Raw genomic sequence first — 20882 nt, 5'->3', positions numbered from 1 at the left:
TTTTTCCAAGGGTGTAGACAGGAGCGGCGGACCATGTAGGGAAAGGCCTAGGGTGAGAAGATTTACTTATTTACTTATTTATTACACCCCCACTCGAGACCCCGAGGGGAGAACTCCTGTGTATCAGCGACTACCAGTCTGGTGTACCTGGCCCATCTATGTATTACATACATGGACAGATTTTCCCCTGAATCCAAAGTGTGGCTGGCAGTAACTCACTCTGGCGATAACAACTGATTGCCAGTGGCTTCAGAAGCCAGTCTTATTTTCAGAATGGGTTGTCATGGTGAGATAATCTCTTTAACAATTTATTTATTCCTTAATTCAGTCACCAAAGTAAAATTCCATATGAACCCATATGAAAATTCCAAAAGTATCCCTTGTTTCAAAAGACACAATGAAACAAATTTTCTTTATTTTTCTAATTAAAGTGTGGAAATCCAGGGTTATAGACATTAGGGTGAGTAAACAAATAATCAGGATTAGAACAAATTAGAAACTATCCAGCATTTTATTAGAGTTACAAACAAAATTTGGGAGCCTTGGCTTTATTATCTCCAAACGTAGGCACGTGACAGCTTGACCCGTGTGATTGAGGAAGCCAAGAGACTTTCTTTCCTCTTCTCTCCCTCCTTCCGTTCTTCCTTACCTATTCTGGTGGGGTGGCACGGAGATCTTCTCACCATCCTCCTTTCTTTTTTTTCTGTTGTCTTAGATCTTAAACTTATGCATAGCTAATGTTGTATCAGGCTGCTGGTCGGTAAATAGTTTTTTTATACAATTGTATTGAAAAGCATAGCTGACCACGCTTTTCAATACAGTTGAGTTTGCAGTGTAGTGATATATACCGCCAATGTATACTAAAAGAACACTCTTTTGGCTTGGCTTTGGCTAGTAAAGTCTATAGACATGTCAATGTCCATGTCAGGAGATTTTGCTGGCATACACGACGAACATGCACTATTCGTGGGAAAACAGTGCTGTCACAATAGTTTGAAGCCTGAAGAAAAAAAAATGCAAGTAGAGTGCTCCAGATAGCCAAAACTCTGCACTGTTTAAGGTATGTTCACATGCAGTGAGCAAAAACGTCTGAAAATACGGAGCTGTTTTCAGGCGAAAACAGCTATTGATTTTCAGACGTTCTTTTAACAACTCGCGTTTTTCGAGGCGTTTTGTTACAGCCATTTTTGGAGCTGTTTTTCATTGGAGTCAATGAAAAACGCCTCCAAAAATGTCCCAAGAAGTGTCCTGCAAGTGGCCTGTAATTTTACGCGCCGTATTTTTACAGCGGCGCATAATATAAAGTCTCGTGGGAACAGAACATCGTAATTCCCATTGAAAGCAATGGGCAGATGTTTGTAGGCGTATTAGGGGCATTTTTTCAGGTGTAATTCGAGGCGTAAAACGCCTGAATTACGCCTGAAAACACTGCGTGTGAACATACCCTTACTGTTATCTAGCTTTAACCACTTCCCGCTTTGGCCACTTTTGACCATTCTGACAGAGCCTAATTTTTCAAATCTGACATGTTTCACTTTATGTGGTAATATCTTCGGAATGCTTTTACCTATCCTAGCGATTCTGAGATTGTTTTCTCAGGACACATTGGACTTTATGTTACCTGCAAAATTTGGTCAATAAATTCAGTATTTAATTGTGAAAAACACCAACATTTAATTAGCATATTTCTAAATTTAAATGTATCTGCTTGTAAGACAGGCAGTTATACCACAGAAAATTATTGCTAATTAACATCCCCCATATGTCTACTTCATGTTTACATCGTTTTTTGAACATCCCTTTATTTTTCTAGGATGTTACAAGGCTTAGAACTTTAGCAACAATTTCTCACATTTTCGAGAAAATTTCAAAAGGCTATTTTTACAGGGGCCAGTTCAGTTGTGAAGTGACTTTGAGGGCCTTATATGTTAGAAACCCCCAATAAGTCACCCCATTTTAAAAACGTCACCCCTCAAAGTATTCAAAACAGCATTTAGAAAGTTTGCAAAACACAGCTCTTTCATTCATTAGTATGACATTCACTTTCCCAAGTGTAAGCTATTTTAAAGATCGTTATTAATTGATATGCTAGAATATGGTATTTGATGGTGCCTACCCGATACTGGCCTATTATCTGCCCATTAAGATGTAGTCTTAATGTAGTCAAATCTTTATATTTCTATGTGATTTTCACCTGATAAACTAGGATAATTGTTTTAATTGTTTTGCTAATAAAGCTTAATTGGAAGGCAGATCTGAGCGCACGGATACAGCTGCACTGTATACAGAATACAAAGCAGCTGTATCTGAAAAGGAACATCAAGGACAGGGGAAATATTAATATTTAGACAAAATATTTAATATCACTTTTCATGTATGACTTCAAATCTAAACATCTTGTTAGATTTTATTTTTTTAGTTTAATTTTGTAACCGTTTTTTACCTTTCACATGATTGACTTCTTTTTAGGAAAATGGACTGGAGTATGAAGCATGCTTGGTTGCTCAATGTGATGCTCTAGTGGATACATTGAATCGTCAAAAGGCAAAGTTGCTCACCAAAGTCACAAAGGAACGAGAACATAAATTCAAGGTAAGGAGCAATGTTTAAAGGCTATGTACACCTTTGGAACCGTTTTTTTTTTTTGTTTTTGTTTTTGTTTTTGCTATTTTATATATAAATGTCTATCAGTGTGATTGGCGCAACTTTCAAAATACTTTTTATTAAAAATTATTTTTACTTTTTGAGATACAGCTGCTTTGTATCCTGTGTACAGAGCAGCTGTGTCATATGCTGAAACCTGTATCAGTCAGGTCCACGGGACTGACGGGTTCAGTGTCAGCGGGAGACACAGGATCGAGCTGCTATCAATCACATCTAAGTTCATAACTTAGATGTGATCGATTACAGGTGGATTATGCAGGACACGCTTTCATTGAACCTGTCAGTCCCGTGGACCTGACGGAGTCAGATCTGAGTGCACGGATACAACTGCTCTGTATACAGAATACAGAGCAGCTGTATCTGAAAAAGTAAAATTCATTTTTAATAAAAAGTAATTTGAAAATTGCACCAATCACAATAAAAGATTTCAAAGATGTACATAGCCTTAAATACATGGAAAATGAATTTTGTAATAATACTAATAGCGATTACAATAATAATTATGATAATCTGTAAATTTATACTGCTTTAGGGTACTTTCACATGTGCAATTTTGGTGCCTTTTTTTTTTAGATGAATGCAGATGCTAGTTTTGAAAAATGCATACTTTTTAATTGATGCTGCTTTTGAATTATTGGGTTTTATCACTAAGAGTATTTTCACATGTGCCATTTTGATGCAGTTTTTTTAATGCAGTCTTTTAAGTTAAAACTAGGAGTGGATTTAGAAAAAATATATAGAAAAGTAGAGTCTTTCCTATATAATACCCTCCCGTTAGAATCCTGAGTGTTTTTACAAAGCATTTCAGTTGTAGGCCCATTAAATTCAAAATCAGATTACAACTGAAACATTGTACCACATAAAATATTGATTAGAAAGAATAGTAAAAAAAAAAGTTGTTACTTATAAATGCACTACCCAAAGGATGATGATTAAGGCTGTGTTCACATCAGCGTTGGTTTCCGTTCGTGGGTTCTGTTGAAGCTTTCCGTCGGAAAAGAATGGAAAGCCAAACGGAAACCAAAGTAAGAGAAATACCGTTTGTATTACCATTTGCATAATCGACTACGCTATTGTTTCCGCTAAAAAACGGAAACCCTACGGAACGGAAACAAACCATTTGCAACAAAGCATTTGCCTTTCTGTTCATAGGTTCCTGCGACGGAAAGTTGCAATGGAACCCATGAACGGAAATCAATGCTGATGTGAACAGGCCCTGACAATATTGCTCAGGGAAAGAATGATCACGTTGATATTGTTACATCCTCTCCTGTTTTGTTTTTATTGTTTTGTACCTAATGTACAAATCCATTTTAATGTTGGTGATCATACTCCACAGAGATAGAATGGGTGACCTTTAACAGTACTCAGCAAAAAACTAAGATGCGTTTTTCTGAAAGCTGATAAGCTCTTGTTTTAGAATAATGTGATTCCTGGTGGTTAACAATTTAGAACAGTACAATTATCAACGTGTCGCTGTTTAGACAATCAAAAGTAATGTCTCTTGTGCTAAGTGTGCGCAATACATGTGAAGTCAGAACCCATTAAGGGTATGTGGTCACGATGAGAGGCTTTTACGTCTGAAAAGACAGACTGTTTTCAGGAGAAAAAAGCTGCGTCGTTTCAGACGTAAAAGCTCCTCCTCGTAATATGCGAGGCGTCTGCGACACTCGTAAATCTTGAGCTGCTCTTCATTGACTTCAATGAAGAACGGCTCAAATTACGTTGCAAAGAAGTGCCCTGCACTTCTTTGCCGAGGCAGTCAACTTACGCGTCGTCGTTTGACAGCTGTCAAACGACGACGCGTAAATAACAGGTCGTCCGCACAGTACGTCGGCAAACCCATTCAAATGAATGGGCAGATGTTTGCCGACGTATTGTAGCCCTATTTTCAGGCGTAAATCGAGGCATAATACGCCTCGTTTATGCCTGAAAATAGGTTGTGTGAACCCAGCCTAATTGTTCAGTTAACGACAGGCACATGACACTGAAACAACATATTATTTTAAGACTTTAGGCTGCAGTTGTATAGTCAAATATATCTTAATGCTTTCCAAAAGGGGTTTCTCTAAAATATGCAGCTTTATTTTCAGGTGGTCTGGGACCAGATAAATCACTGTACATTGAAACTGCGCCAGTCAACAGGACTAATGGAATATTGCCTTGAAGTAATCAAAGAAAATGATCCCTCTGGTTTCTTACAGGTACAAGCATGCAGTCCATTACTTGAAAAATAAAGATGTATGCGACTTTAAAATAACGTAATAATGTATATAAAGTGCATTCGGAGAGTCTTCAGACCCTTTCACTTTTTTCACACTTTCTTATGTTGAGGCCTTGTGCTAAAATAAAAAAAAATTACGTTTTCCCCATTATTCTGCCATCAATACCCAACCCCATAACGACGAAGTGAAAACAGAATTTTAGACATTTTGCAACGTTTTTTATAAATGAAAATCAAATTTCGCATGGACATAAGTATTCAAACCCTTTGCTATGACACTGAAATTGAGCTATGTGGGCCTCCCATTTCCCTAGATTTTCTTTGAAATGTTTCTACTCCTTGATTGGAGTCCACCTGTGGTAAATTCATTTGATTAGACATGATTTGGAAAGAGACACCCCTGTCTATATAAGGTCTCACAGCTGACAATGCATATCAGAGCAAAAACCAAACCATGAGGAGGAAGGAACTGCCTGTAGAGCTCAAAAACAGAATTGTGTGGAGGCACCGATCCGGAGAAGGGCACCAAAATGTTTCACCTGCACTGAAAGTTCCCAAGAGCACAGTGTCCTCCATAATTCTTAAATGGATAAAGTTTGGAACAACCAGGACTCTTCCTAGAGCTGACCGCTCCACCAAATTAAGTAATCTGGGGAGAAGGGCCTTGGTAAGAGAGGTGACCAAGAACCCAATGGTCAGAGTGGCTGAGCACCAAAGATCATGTGTGCAGATGGGAGAAACTTCCAGATCAACCATCACTGCAGCACTCCAAGAATCTGGGCTTTATGGAAGAGTGGCCAGAAAGAAGCCTCTTCTTAGTAAATGACACATGAAAGCCCATCTGGAGTTTGCAAAAAGCACCTAAAGGACTCTCATACTGTATGAAACATGATTCTGTGGTCTGATAAAACCAAGATTGAACTTTTTGGACTCAGTTCTAAGCATCATGTCTGGAGGAAACCAGGCACTGCTCATCACCTGCCCAAAACCATCCCTACAGTAAAGCATGGGGGTGGCAGCATCATGCTGTGAGTGTGTTTTTCAGTGGCTGGGACAGGGACTGGTCAGGGTTGCAGGAAAGGTGAATGGAGCAAAGTACAGAGATATTCTTAATGAAAACCTGATCCAGAGTGCTCTGGACCTCAGACAGGGCCGAAGGTTCAGCTTCCAACAAGACAATGACCCTTGCAATGCAATATTTTATTTTTTAATTTTCAATAAATTAGCAAAGATTACTAACATTCTGTTTTCACTTTGTCATTGTGGGGTATTGAATGCAGAATGATGGGGAAAAACCTCAACATAACAAAACGAGAATGCATTGTATATGTGATTTGTTGTTTGGCTATCGTGCAGGCGTTCTGCACATGCTTGTAATCTCAGATATTGTCAATTGCCGTTTTTTTGATGGAAGCAAATGTGCAGTCTTCAGCACTTTTGCTTCTGTGAAAAAATACGCAAACCTAGTGAACGGAAGCAAACGGAAAGCATCTGAAACAAAAGAATTACCAGTGAAATCAACGGTAATTCTAACGGAAGCGATACTTTCCGTTTGGACTCTCATTCATCTCTTCCTCCGAAGAGAGCTAAAAAAACTATAACGGTAGTGTGAAAGGAGCCTAAAACATTGTAATTACCAATATATAGTTTGAAACTAGAAGCAGGATGCAAATTTCCTATCCGGGGATCTGAATATGAATAAAGGAATGGAGATTGCAGACTGAAACCTAGTGCAACTTTTTTTTTTTTAACTACAGCTTATGTATGTTTTAATCATTTTTTTTTTTCATGTCAAAGGTGACCAAGGGGTTTAATGCCCCTGTGTCCAGGTAAAATTTTCCATTTCTGATATGCACATTCTTCTGTAACCGCTTTCAATATCACAACAATTTTTATTTTGTTATTTTTTACAAAACATATGAGGCAGTGGCGTAACTACCGCTGCAGCATCCATAGTCGCTATGACTGCTACAGTGGTAGCGATGCCATATTCAACAGTATCTGCGTCCTTAGGATGCAGATACTATTCAACAATATGGTCGAACAGGGAGGTATCTCCCTGCTCTGCCATTTACTAGGCTACAGGCCACGTTCAGGAACCCTGTACAGGCCGGCTTGATTACGTCACTGGATGACGCAGGATCCCGTTGGCGTTAATGCCTCGGAGCAGCCCCATTCATTTCGGGAATGGGGCCTAGGTGAGTATAACTTTTTTTGTTTTATTTGTTTGGGCGCTATCTACAGGGGGGCTGTATAGCGCAATCTACAAGGGGGTTGTATGGTACTATCTACTGGGGGGCTGTATGGCACTATCTACAAGGATGAGGTGGGGGCGCTATCTACAGGAGTGGCTGTATGGCACTATCTACAGGGGAAAGGGGGGTTGTATGGCACTGCCTACAAGGGGAAGTGGGGGGCTGCATGGCACTGTCTACAAGGGGAAGTGGGGGGCTGTATGGCACTGTCTACAAGGGGGAGGTGAGGCGCTGTATGGTGCTGTCTACAATGGGGAGGTGGTGGGCACTGTCTACTAGGGGGAGGTGGGGGGCTGTATGGCACTATCTACAAGGGGAGGTGGGGGCTGTAGGGCACTATCTACAATGGGGCTGTATGGCAGAATATACTTCTGTATGGCACAATCTACAAGAGGGGATTAGCTACAAGGGGGGCTGTGTGTGGCACCCAGGGGAGGGGGAGGGGACATTATACTGTGGGGCGGCCACTAAGGGGGCATTATACTGTGTTGGGGCCACTAAGGCCACTTTTCCCTGCCAGAGCATAGGCAACGCTCCAGGAGTAGCCCCTGACATCACTGTCCATATATGGACATTGACGAGAAGGGCTTTCCCAAGACTGGAGTCCCCAGCCAGAGATCTTGCAATGCTCTGGCTGGGGACTCCACTTCTAGAGGAAGGCCCTGAAGTCACTGGCCATAAAAGGATTAGTTTTTTTTGTAGGTATAAACTGCACACATTAAAGCCTGTTCCACGCTGCTAACATTTATATATGTGACAACTGCACGGGGCATCAGCAGTTGGAACGTATATAGTCGTATGGATGTCGTGAAGGGGTTGAGGAACTGCTTTAACCCCTTTACGACGAAGGACGGATATATTCATCCTGTGCAGGAGTTAGTTCCCGCAAAAGGACGGATATATCCGTCCTCTGATCGCGTGGGTACTGCCAATGTACCCACGCAATCAGCGGCAGGAGCACGGCTGTTATACACAGCCTGGCTTCTGCCGCAACTTCCGGAATCGAAGTGCGCTCCGATTCTGGCGGTTTAACACATTAAATGCCGCTGCCAATAGCGACAGAGACATCTAATGTGTTTGACAGAGGGAGGGAGCTCCCTCTGTCACCCCATCGGCACCCCCACAAAGAAATCGCGGGGCACCGTCGGGTTTCCATGGCAGCCGGGGGCCTAACAAAGGCCCCCAGGTCTGCCTTAAGCAAATGCCTGAGTTTTACACTGACAGGCAATAATGCTTTGGTATACTTTATATATGCGATGTCACCAGAAATATCTGTATCAATCTAGCAACAGGGTATTAGAGATTAGGCTAACCTGATTCAAACATGTATTACCTTTTTGTCAAGAGTGCCCCCTTTACAGAGAAAATAATTTTATTCTGTTTATGCAAATGAGCATTTTGGAGCAACGAGGGAGGGGGTTGAACTGGGGAGCAATGACAGAGAATTTTGGAGCAACGGTGATGCCCTCGTTGCTCCTAAATGCTCATTGCACATGCAAATACATAAAAGGCACATATATACAAAAACAAAGACACATTCACATACAGACCCATATATACCCACACAGGCACATATATACAGTAGTACAGATAATGTAGTAGTGTTACCTGCAGTCCTATGTAACACCACAGATAATATACAGTAATAACTGAATACAGACCATGTAGTAGACGTTACCTGCAGTCCTATGTAACACCACAGATAACACAGTGATAACTGAGTACAGATAATGTAGTAGATGTTACATGCAGTCCTAGTTAACAGCACAGATAATACAGTGATAACTCTCTGAGTACAGATAATGTAGTAGTGTTACCTGCAGTCCTATGTAACACCACAGATAACACAGTGATCACTCTCTGAGAACAGATAATGTAGTAGCATTACCTGCAGTCCTGTGTAACACCACAGATAACAGTGATAACTCTCTGAGTACAGATAATGTAGTAGTTTTACCTGCAGTCCTATGTAACACCACAGATAACACACAGTGATCACTCTCTGAGAACAGATAATGTAGTAGCATTACCTGCAGTCCTGTGTAACACCGCAGATAACAGTGATAACTCTCTGACAACATATACTGTAGTAGCGTTACCTGCAGTCCTATGTAACAGATAACACAGTGATAACTCTAAGTACAGATAATGTAGTAGATAGCTATACCCGCAGCCACATATAAACACACACAAAGAGACATATATATAACGGCTAGCAAAGTATATAAGGGGCAGCAGAGTATATAAGGGGCAGCAGATCATATAAGGGGCAGCAGGGTATAGAGGGGCAGCAGGGTATAGAGGGGCAGCAGGGTATATAGGGGCAGCAGGGTATATAGGGGGCAGCACAGATATCTTAGTTTTATCTTTTCTACTTTAATATTGAACACACACTTTTACAAAGAGACATAAACACATGCAGAGACACACATACACTGTAACATACACAACCGTTCAAAAGTTTAGGGTCACTTAGAAATTTCCTTATTTTTGAAAGAAAAGCACAGTTTTTTTTCAATGAAGATAACATTAAATTAATCAGAAATACACTCTATACATTGTTAATGTGCTAAATGACTATTCCAGCTGCAAAAATCTGTTTTTTAATGCAATATCTACATAGGTGTATAGAGGCCCATTTCCAGCAACCATCTCTCCAGTGTTCTAATGGTACATTGTGTTTGCTAACTGTGTTAGAAGGCTAATGAATGATTAGAAAACACTTGAAAACCCTTGTGCAATTACGTTAGCACCGCTGTAAACAGTTTTGCTGTTTAGAGGAGCTATAAAACTGACCTTCCTTTGAGCTAGTTGAGAATCTGGAGCATTACATTTGTGGGTTCGATTAAACTCTCAAAATGGCTAGAAAAAGAGAGCTTTCATGTGAAACTCGACAGTCTATTCTTGTTCTTAGAAATGAAGGCTATTCCATGCGAGAAATTGCCAAGAAACTGAAGATTTCCTACAACGGTGTGTACTACTCCCTTCAGAGGACAGCACACACAGGCTTTAACCAGAGTAGAAGGAGAAGTGGGAGGCCCCGCTGCACAACTGAGCAACAAGACAAGTACATTAGAGTCTCTAGTTTGAGAAATAGACGCCTCACAGGTCCTCAACTGGCAGCTTCATTAAATAGTACCCGCAAAACGCCAGTGTCAACATCTACAGTGAAGAGGCGACTTCAGGGCAGATTGGCAAAGAAAAAGCCATATCTGAGACTGGCTAATTAAAGGAAAAGATTAATATGCGCAAAAGCACACAGACATTGGACAGAGGAAGATTGGAAAAAAGTGTTATGGACAGACGGATCGAAGTTTGAGGTGTTTGGATCACACAGAAGAACATTTGTGAGACGCAGAACAAATGAAAAGATGCTGGAAGAGTGCCTGATGCCATCTGTCAAGCATGGTGAAGGTAATGTGATGGTCTGGGGTTGCTTTGGTGCTGGTAAAGTGGGAGATTTGTACACGGTAAAAGGGATTTTGAATAAGGAAGGCTATCACTCCATTTTGCAACGCCATGCCATACCCTGTGGACAGCGCTTGATTGGAGCCAATTTCATCCTACAACAGGACAATGACCCAAAGCACACCTCCAAATTATGCAAGAACTATTTAGGGAAGAAGCAGGCAGCTGGTATTCTATCTGTAATGGAGTGGCCAGCGCAGTCAACAGATCTCAACCCCATAGAGCTGTTGTGGGAGCAGCTTGACCGTATGGTATGCAAGAAGTGCCCATCAAGCCATTCCAACTTGTGGGAGGGCCTTCTGGAAGCATGGGGTGAAATTTCTCCCGATTACCTCAGCAAATTAACAGCTAGAATGCCAAAGGTCTGCAATGCTGTAATTGCTGCAAATGGAGCATTCTTTGAAGAAAGCAAAGTTTGAAGGAGAAAATTATTATTTCAAATAAAAATCATTATTTCTAACCTTGTCAATGTCTTGACTATATTTTCTAGTCATTTTGCAACTCATTTGATAAATATAAGTGTGAGTTTTCATGGAAAACACAAAATTGTCTGGGTGACCCCAAACTTTTGAACACAGAGACACATACTGTATACACACAGAGACATACTGTGTACACACACACTGTAACATATACACATACAAACACAGACACACATACTGTATACACACACAGAGACACATACTGTATACACACACAGACATACTGTATACACACACACATACCGTATACACACAGACACACATACTGTATATACACACACAGATACACATACTGTATAAGCACACAGAGACACATATTGTATACACACACAGTGTATACACTCACAGACACACATACTGTATACACACACACAGACACACATACTGTATACACACACATACTGTATACACAAATACACATACTGTATACACATATAGTCACACATACTGTATACACACACACAGTCACACATACTGTATACACACACACAGACACACATACTGTATACATACACAGACACATACTGTATACACACACACACACACACACATACTGTATACACACACACAGACACACATACTGTATACACACACAGACACACATACTGTATACACACACGCAGACACACATACTGTATACACACAGACACACTGTATACACACACACAGACACACACTGTATACACACACACAGACACATACTGTATACACACACAGAGACACACACTGTATACACACACAAACACACATACAGTATAGACACACAGACACACATTGAAACTTACCATGTCTCCTTGCTGACAGGATCACAGGCTTCGTGCAGGACGGGCTGTGGGCGGAGCTTCCTCCTCTGCTCCTTGGCACTTATTTACTCCGTGTGTGTAACTAAGAACAGAGCACAGAGTAGAGGCAGAGCCCAGTGGCGCCCCCTACATGCTGGGAGGGTGCAGCACCCTGTGTGCTCGCACAGCTCGCACACACCTAAGGACGGCCCTGTGCGCGCTCAACAGGCAGCACGGCACCGAGCCACCGGTCACTAAAAAACAGACAGTCTACTGTGACTAGAGAAAAGTTGTGACAATAGGAGTAAAAAAAAAAACACAGAGTTGCTAGAGACACTAGCGTTTCTAAAATCATAAAATGATTGACATTTATTTTATGATTTTAGAAATGCTAGTTTTTCCAGACACTGGCTTCTTAGATATAAAAAGACCCGAGTGGATCATGCCCCATATGGAGTTAAAGGGGGTTTCTCACAAACATGTATCCGTAATCCACAGGATAGGGGATACATGTGTGATCGCTGGAGGTCTGACCACTGGGACCCCCAGCGATGAGAACGGGAAACCGAAAGTCCCTCGAAGTGCTCCATAAGAAAGGAGCGCTAGTTCGCATGCTCGACCATTAATGGAGCGCTGGCTGAGCATGCACATTAGCGCTCCATTCTTATGTAGCACTTCGGGGGACTTTTGGTCCCCCGTTTTCCTCATCGCTAGGGGCTCCAGTGGCAGGATCCCCAGCGATCGCACATTTAACTCCGTATCCTGTGGATTAGGGATACATGCGTTCGTGGAAAAACTCCATTTAATTTGTAATATATGATGTTTCAGATCCTTAATTGGTCACGTGCCACTGCAGACAATCGCTGGCCTCAGCAGTGCTGCAGAGGGGTTTTTCCCACAAACACATGTATCCCTAATCCACAGGATAAGGGGTTAAATGTGGGATTGCTGAGGATCCAGCCACTGGGGCTACTAGAGATGAGGAAAATGGGGGACCAAAAGTCCCCCGAAGTGCTACATAAGAATGGAGCGCTAGTGCGCATGCTCAGCCAGCGCTCCATTAACGGTTGGGCATGCGCACTAGCGCTCCAGTCTTATGGAGCACTTCGAGGGACTTTCGATTTCCCGATTCACTGCAGCTATGGGGGTATTATACTGTATGAGAACAAACAAATTAATGACCCTTGGTAGCTGGCGGGCACAATATACATAAACGCGGAAAACGGCTGCCTGCAACAGCCTAAACCCAATTTCCCAGCCACCACTAATGTATAAATGAATGAATGAAATAATTGTACTTTATTAGCTACGTATAGCTGGACATACCACACTTAGAATTAAAATTATCACTAGCCGATATCAGATGCACAAGATATCACCTGATAGAACAGGCATATGTAACATGTCAGCGTAGGAATGACTCTTCCCTATTCAGTTAAATTGTAAGGCAACTAGTGGACAACAGTTAGTCCGGTCATCGGCAGTGTATTAAAATATTGACAGCCCCCCCGACATGTTTCGCTACTACGTAGCGTCCTCAGGGGTACACGGGGCTAATGGCGGCGCAAAATGAAATCGATCCTAATATAGACACCCATAGTGACGCGTCCGAAGGTGTGTCGGGCCAGATGGCCTATGGCGATGGAGGAGACACAAATTCCTCTCAGCTGCATTTGGTTGACGAATGAACAGCTCGATAAGGTAGCTCAATCAGAAACCTTAGGCGACGCATGCGCATGGGGGTGAAACAAAGACTTAGTATACGCAAACTTACTTAGATTGTGACTCACATAGTGAGTCACCGGCGCATGCGCCGATGCGTGTTACACTGACTTAGTGCCGAAGAGGTTCATCAAGTCTTTCGATATGTAACACTATGTGCCGCAGTACCTATAAACAACACACAACTGGCATCTATCTGACAGTCCAGACGGTGTGAGTGTAACTGACTAACGAGGAGCACACAGTCCATTATGACAAACATAGATTGATTGAATAGACAGCCCAAAGGGTATATTTACCATCCGGCTGCCACATTAGACCAGGTTGATAATTCCAGATTAAAACATCCAAATAATCAGGGCACATGTGCGCCAACATAAGTTACGTTCAAAGAGTGACATCCCCATGTGTCTACACACCCCAGATGATATGGTAACTCCCCCAAAAAAGGAATAAAATATAATATAAGGGGGAGGGGGGGAGCAAAGGAATTGTCATTCACAACCAAAATGTATTTCAAAGATCTCCGGTTGGAGATATGCCATATCTCTGAGGGTCGATACAGGATCGGTAATAATGTACACAGTGTCAATGACAATAAGCCGCCTCCATCATGTGATCACAGCTATAATAAACGTAATACATCAATTAATCCACTCAGTGGATCAAAAGTGATTCTCATATCATTTTGTTATTTTGTTATAAGTGATTCAAAAAAAAAAAAAAAAGGTTTCTTCACAATTATGTGGAGAAAGCAGGCAATGGCAGATAGATAATGTACAGTTGGTAAATAATTTTTAGATATGTACATATATGATCCGACAGGGGTCCAATAGTGTGGACAAAAAACAACGAAGAATATTCGATGTTTCACTGTAGAACTAGAGAAACGCACTGAAGGTAAACCCTTCATTCAGACCTATGGGAGACATGGTATTAAGTCGGTGGATCCACCTCGCTTCCTCCTGTAGAAGTTTATGGTCCAAATTGCCCGCTCTGGGTCCCATCTTAATTTGGGCTATACCCCAAAATTTCAGCAATCTTGGGTTGCCTCCATGAAACTTTACAATGTGTCTAGAAAGAGCGGTGTCCTCGCTACAGGTCACCGCACTTATATGTCTGGACACACGTCTTCTTAATTCCTGAATGGTTTTACCCACGTATAACTTAGGGCAAGGACACTTTGCAATATACACCACCCCACTGCTCTGGCAATTTAAGTATTGTTCGATTCTATACGACTTGCCATCGACGGGATTAGAAAAGGTCTTAACTATCGGCATTAGGGGGCAGAAAGAACATCTGCCACATGGGTGGAAGCCCTTCAGGGGTGATCTAAGCCATGTTGAAGGAGTCTTGGGTTGTTTAGAATAATGACTATGCACCAAGAACTCCCGTAGATTCCTACCCCTACGGTAAGTGACACTCGGATTGGCCGTCACAGCATCTCTGAGATCGGGGTCAGCCGTCAAGATAGCCCAGTGTCTTTGTAGAATCTGGACAACCTGAGGGGAATAGGCATCAAAAGTGCCAATGCACCGAATGATTCCAGATGACTTTGATTTATTAATTTTGCCTACTCTACTCGACAATAGTTCTCTCCTCTCAGAAGCTCTTGCTCTAGCATATGCCCTATGTAGCCACTTTTTAGGGTAGCCTCGCGCTGTAAACTTTTTAAACAGGCCGTCACATTCATTCTGAAAGGCTACCTCGCTCGAGCAATTACGTCTGGCCCTCAAATATTGGCCAATAGGTATACCCTTTTTAAGAGCAGAAGGGTGATGGCTCTGCCAATGCAGGAGGCTATTGGTCGCAGTAGCCTTACGGAAAACATCTGTTTGGACACCGCCGTCAGGATCCAGAGATATCTTGAGATCAAGAAAGTTTATGGTGTGATCATGGATCTCATATGTAAATTTCATGCCAATATCATTGGCATTGAGCACAGACATGAAGTCACAGAAAGTGTTGACATCCCCATCCCAGAGGATGAGAATGTCATCAATATATCTCCCCCAAAAAGAAATGTGTGAAGTGAAGGAGGAGAGATTATCAGAAAAAACAATGGTGTCTTCCCACCACCCTAGGAAAAGGTTCGCATAAGTAGGTGCACAAACGGTGCCCATAGCCGTACCTTTTATTTGATGATAATATTTGTGATCAAAGATAAAATAATTGTGCATAAGTAGGAAACGTAAAAGTGACAGAACAAAATCATTGTGACGTTGGAACTGAGTGCCTTTAGTGTTCAAAAAGTGTTTGATTGCAGTGAGTCCTAGTTCATGCCGAATATTGGTGTAAAGTGACTCCACGTCTATGCTCGCTATCATTGTAGTGGGGGTTACATTGATCTCATGGATCCTGGTGACGGTGTCCTTAGTGTCCTTCAGATAGGAAGACAAAGAGGACACAAACGGTATTAACATTTCATTGACATAGAGACTGATACCCTGTGTCAGGCTGTCATTACCCGACACAATGGGTCTACCAGGGAGAGGAGAGATTGCCTTGTGCACTTTTGGCAACGCATAAAAGGTCGCCAAAGTGGGGGTGGAGTTATAGAGACACTTAAATTCATCACCAGTGATGAGATTCTCATCTCTAGCACCATTAAGGAGGGAATATAGCTCGGTGAGATATTTTGCCGTAGGGTTCACATCTAAAGTAACATAGGTGGTATCATCATCGAGTAACCTGTGAACCATGCGGACATAGTCGGCATGGCTCATGATCACAATGTTACCCCCCTTGTCGGAGGGTTTAAGGACTAAGTTGTCATCTTTGCATAGAGTGTCCAAAGCCTGTCTCTCGTCATCATTAAGGTTACCATAGGTGGTGGACTTCTTGGTTTTAAGTTTTTTAAGATCGTTAGACACCATTCTCACAAATGTGTCGATATGACTATACTGTGAGAATGGAGGTGTAAGTTTAGATTTGGGGCGTAGGGTTGAGAGTGGTCCAACTACATCCACAGCACCGAATTCGCTCTCATGGAGCAAGCTCTCAAGGTCTTTCAAGGTGTTACGTTCTGTGCGGTCCTGAGAAGTTTTCTCAGACACATTACCCTTGAAGTACTTATGTAAGGCCAACTTTCGTGCAAAAAGGTTAATGTCCTTAACCCATGTGAACTCATCATAAGATGGAGTAGGAGTATATGACAAACCCTTTTTAAGTAAAGTTAATTGGTGAGAACTGAGTTGACACGAAGACAAGTTTATAATTTGCATCTCATCATCTCTCCCTATAAGTGTATCAGATGTTATGGTTTTATCCCCCAGTTCAGACTGGGTGGACCTAAAAAAGGGAAAGTAGTGGGGGGACCAATAGGTTGTTTGACTGTGTTGTCCCCTCCATATATGCTCTGATTGGTGCGAGAGGGATGAGGGGTGGACACTGTATGCACAGGGTTTAAGATAGATGTAGGGACCGGCATAGATGAGGTAAAGGAGGAACTTGATGTACTGGAGGGACATGTTGTAATACGGTTAGGAACGTTGGTAGTGAATTGTCTAGGTACAGCCGGGGTTCTCTTAGAGAAACCTGGTCTGTTGTTTTTGATCTTCCTTTTAGTACCAAGTCCAAGATTATCGGAACTGTTTCTAAACTCCTCTGTTCCTGAAGTGTCCGACTCAGAGAAATCGGTAAACACCGTATTACGTTTAGGTTTAGAGTATGAGTTGGTTTTATAGGTGTAAACCTGTCCAAGATCAAAATCTCTCCGATCACGAACGTATTTACGATGTTTCCGTTCCTTTATTTCTCCCTGTAATTTTTCTATGTTTTTCTGTAGCTTAATTTCAGAGGTCCCAAACTCAGGACATGAGCTAAAGGCCTGTATATCAACTATCTCTTTTTCAAGTTGAGCACTGACAGTGCTATAGTTCTGTTTTTCAAACTCCAGTAAATACTGGAGCAAGCGCATAGAACTGTCAGTGAGAAGTTCTTCCCAACCTTTAACAAAGGCTGTGTTATCTCTATAAGAGTTTGGTGTGATATTAATCCTCAAACCTCTATATATGATTTTTTGTTGCAAGTAAGTTTCCAAACTCGCCACTTCCCAGCACGATCTGATATACTTCTGGTAAGTTTTTTGGAGGTCCCTAAATGCTGTTTGAACATCAAATTGTTGTAGGGGAATATTACCCACAGAGAAGACAAAAGCCGCATCTGCAGATAAGGTCTCCAGGTTTGGCTTTCTAGATAAAAAACCTGCCATTCCAATTGAATTTGTAACTGGATAGGTGAGACGTTCCTGTGTAGGAACAGGGTCGGATAGAAGAGGTAATTAACCTAGCAGTATCACAAGAACAAACAAATTAATGACCCTTGGTAGCTGGCGGGCACAATATACATAAACGCGGCACATAGTGTTACATATCGAAAGACTTGATGAACCTCTTCGGCACTAAGTCAGTGTAACACGCATCGGCGCATGCGCCGGTGACTCACTATGTGAGTCACAATCTAAGTAAGTTTGCGTATACTAAGTCTTTGTTTCACCCCCATGCGCATGCGTCGCCTAAGGTTTCTGATTGAGCTACCTTATCGAGCTGTTCATTCGTCAACCAAATGCAGCTGAGAGGAATTTGTGTCTCCTCCATCGCCATAGGCCATCTGGCCCGACACACCTTCGGACGCGTCACTATGGGTGTCTATATTAGGATCGATTTCATTTTGCGCCGCCATTAGCCCCGTGTACCCCTGAGGACGCTACGTAGTAGCGAAACATGTCGGGGGGGCTGTCAATATTTTAATACACTGCCGATGACCGGACTAACTGTTGTCCACTAGTTGCCTTACAATTTAACTGAATAGGGAAGAGTCATTCCTACGCTGACATGTTACATATGCCTGTTCTATCAGGTGATATCTTGTGCATCTGATATCGGCTAGTGATAATTTTAATTCTAAGTGTGGTATGTCCAGCTATACGTAGCTAATAAAGTACAATTATTTCATTCATTCATTTATACATTAGTGGTGGCTGGGAAATTGGGTTTAGGCTGTTGCAGGCAGCCGTTTTCCGCGTTTATACTGTATGAGGGCACCTATGGAGCACTGTACTATCTGGGGGCATCTGTGTGAGCATTATACTGTACAAGTGCAACTATGGGGGCATTAGATTGTGTGGAGGCAGCTATGGGGCATTATACTGTATGGGAGGTACTATGAGGGCATTAGTGCATCCCACAAAGTATATTGGGGTATTATACTGTGTCAGGGCAGCAGTGGGGGCATTATACTGTGTGGAAGGCACTATGGGGTATTGTACAGTGTGGGGGTCAGCTATAGGGACATTATACTGTGTAGGGGGTTCTATGGGAGTATTGCACTGTGTGGGCTGAATGGGCGGGGTTAGAGGCGTGGCCTAACGGGAAAAATTTGCTATGGGATTCGCTTCCGTTGTCCCTCTTTACAAAACCGAAAAATTGGGAGGTATGGTAGTGGTCACGATAAAAGTATTGTTTAGCGATTTAATCATAACACTGCTATGTCTAAAGCTTTTCTCGTTTACCTCCGTAATCTCGCGAGATTTAGTTTCCCTTGCTAGAAATCTCAAAGAAAAGAGTCAGAAGTGTCAGGATTCTGAATACACATGACGTCCAGGCTGGATGATCATGTGTATTCATTATCAGGACACTTGATTAACGTTAATCTCTGTTTATTTGGCTGCACATCGCTGCTGTGTAAATTAATGTAGAGGAGTGTATGATGCTGACTGGTCACTGATTGGTCATACACGTAAACACGCCCAGTTAAAAACACAATACACGCCCAGTTGGACATAACGAAAAAAAAACGCCCAGTTGTCCATTTCAAACCTCATTTGCATATATATAAAATAGCTCATAACTTGTCCAAAAATGAAAGTTTAAAAAAAACTAAAAACTTTACTGTTATCTACATTGCAGCGCCGATCACATGCAATAGGAGATAGGGATTTGAGAATCTGGTGACAGAGCCTCTTTAAACTCAGCCCTGGCATTTGTAAGCACACAGGCCCACCAAAGGCCATACGCAGACGCAGGGGCGTAACTAGGAAAGACTGGGCCCCATAGCAAACTTTTTACTGGGGCCCCCCCTCCCCTGGGTGTCACACAACCCCCCCCCCCTTGTAGATAGTGCCTTTTTTACAGCCCCCCCCTCTGTAGATAGCGCCATACAGCCCCCCCCTCTGTAGATAGCACCATACATCCCCCTGTAGAGAACGCCATACAGCCCCCCTGTAGATAACGCCATACAGCCCCCCTGCAGAGAACGCCATACAGCCCCCCCCTGTAGAGAACACCATACAGCCCCCCCTTTAGGGAACGCCATACAGCCCCCCCTGTAGAGAACGCCATACAGCCCCCCCTGTAGAGAACGCCATACAGCTCCCCCCCTGTAGGGAACGCCATACAGCTCCCCCCTGTAGGGAACGCCATACAGCCACCCCCCCCTGTAGGGAACGCCATACAGCGTCCCCCCTCCCAAAAAAATGCGACCTACAGTGTGTCCTACAAAATACATGTATCCCCTCTCCACAGGATCTCCACAGGATAGGGGATACATGAGTGATCGCTGGCAGCGATAGGGAGAACGGGGGACTGAAAGTCCCCTGAACTTCTCCATGACAAACCTCTGACTTCCGGCGCCTGCGCAGCTCAATAAAAATGAAAGGAGCGCTGGTCACGCATGCGCACAAGCACGACCGGCACTCCATTCATTTCTACGGAGCTGCCGACACAGACCCCGGAAGTCCGAGGTTTGTGATGGAGAACTTCAGGGGACTTTCAGTCCCCCGTTCTCCCTATCAATGCCAGCGATCACACATGTATCCCCTGTCCTGTGGAGATCCTGTGGAGAGGGGATACGTGTCCTGTGGAGAGGGGATACGTGTCCTGTGGAGAGGGGATACGTGTCCTGTGGAGAGGGGATACGTGTCCTGTGGAGAGGGGATACGTGTCCTGTGGAGAGGGGATACGTGTCCTGTGGAGAGGGGATACGTGTCCTGTGGAGAGGGGATACGTGTCCTGTGGAGAGGGGATACGTGTCCTGTGGAGAGGGGATACGTGTCCTGTGGAGAGGGGATACGTGTCCTGTGGAGAGGGGATACGTGTCCTGTGGAGAGGGGATACGTGTCCTGTGGAGAGGGGGGGGGGGATACATGTCTTTTGCTCTATTTTGCGCCTTCAGGACCAGACACCGTTTAGCCATTTTTAGCACGTGTTAGTTAAATGGCTATAACTTTTTTATTTGTTGGGCTAACGACGTGATTTTTGCGACGTTTTTTCCGTAGACAATG

General features: G+C 42.8%; 1 protein-coding gene across 2 annotated transcripts in view; it reads left to right on the top strand.

Moving 5' to 3' along the window:
* TRIM67 (tripartite motif containing 67) overlaps positions 1 to 20882 on the top strand; it is a 193666-nt gene that overhangs the window by 101263 nt on the left and 71521 nt on the right. For both annotated transcript variants that reach the window (XM_075862704.1, XM_075862703.1), the window contains exons 3-4: positions 2470 to 2592; positions 4758 to 4868. In XM_075862704.1, the coding sequence (XP_075718819.1) occupies positions 2470 to 2592; positions 4758 to 4868 (234 nt within the window). The remainder of the gene's footprint in view (positions 1 to 2469; positions 2593 to 4757; positions 4869 to 20882) is intronic.

Source organism: Rhinoderma darwinii, chromosome 4 (assembly GCF_050947455.1).
Source record: "Rhinoderma darwinii isolate aRhiDar2 chromosome 4, aRhiDar2.hap1, whole genome shotgun sequence".
NCBI classification, from domain to species: Eukaryota; Metazoa; Chordata; class Amphibia; order Anura; family Rhinodermatidae; genus Rhinoderma; species Rhinoderma darwinii.
The sequence above is the reverse complement of the archived record's forward strand: the minus strand, read 5'-3'. Positions and strand labels throughout refer to the sequence as shown.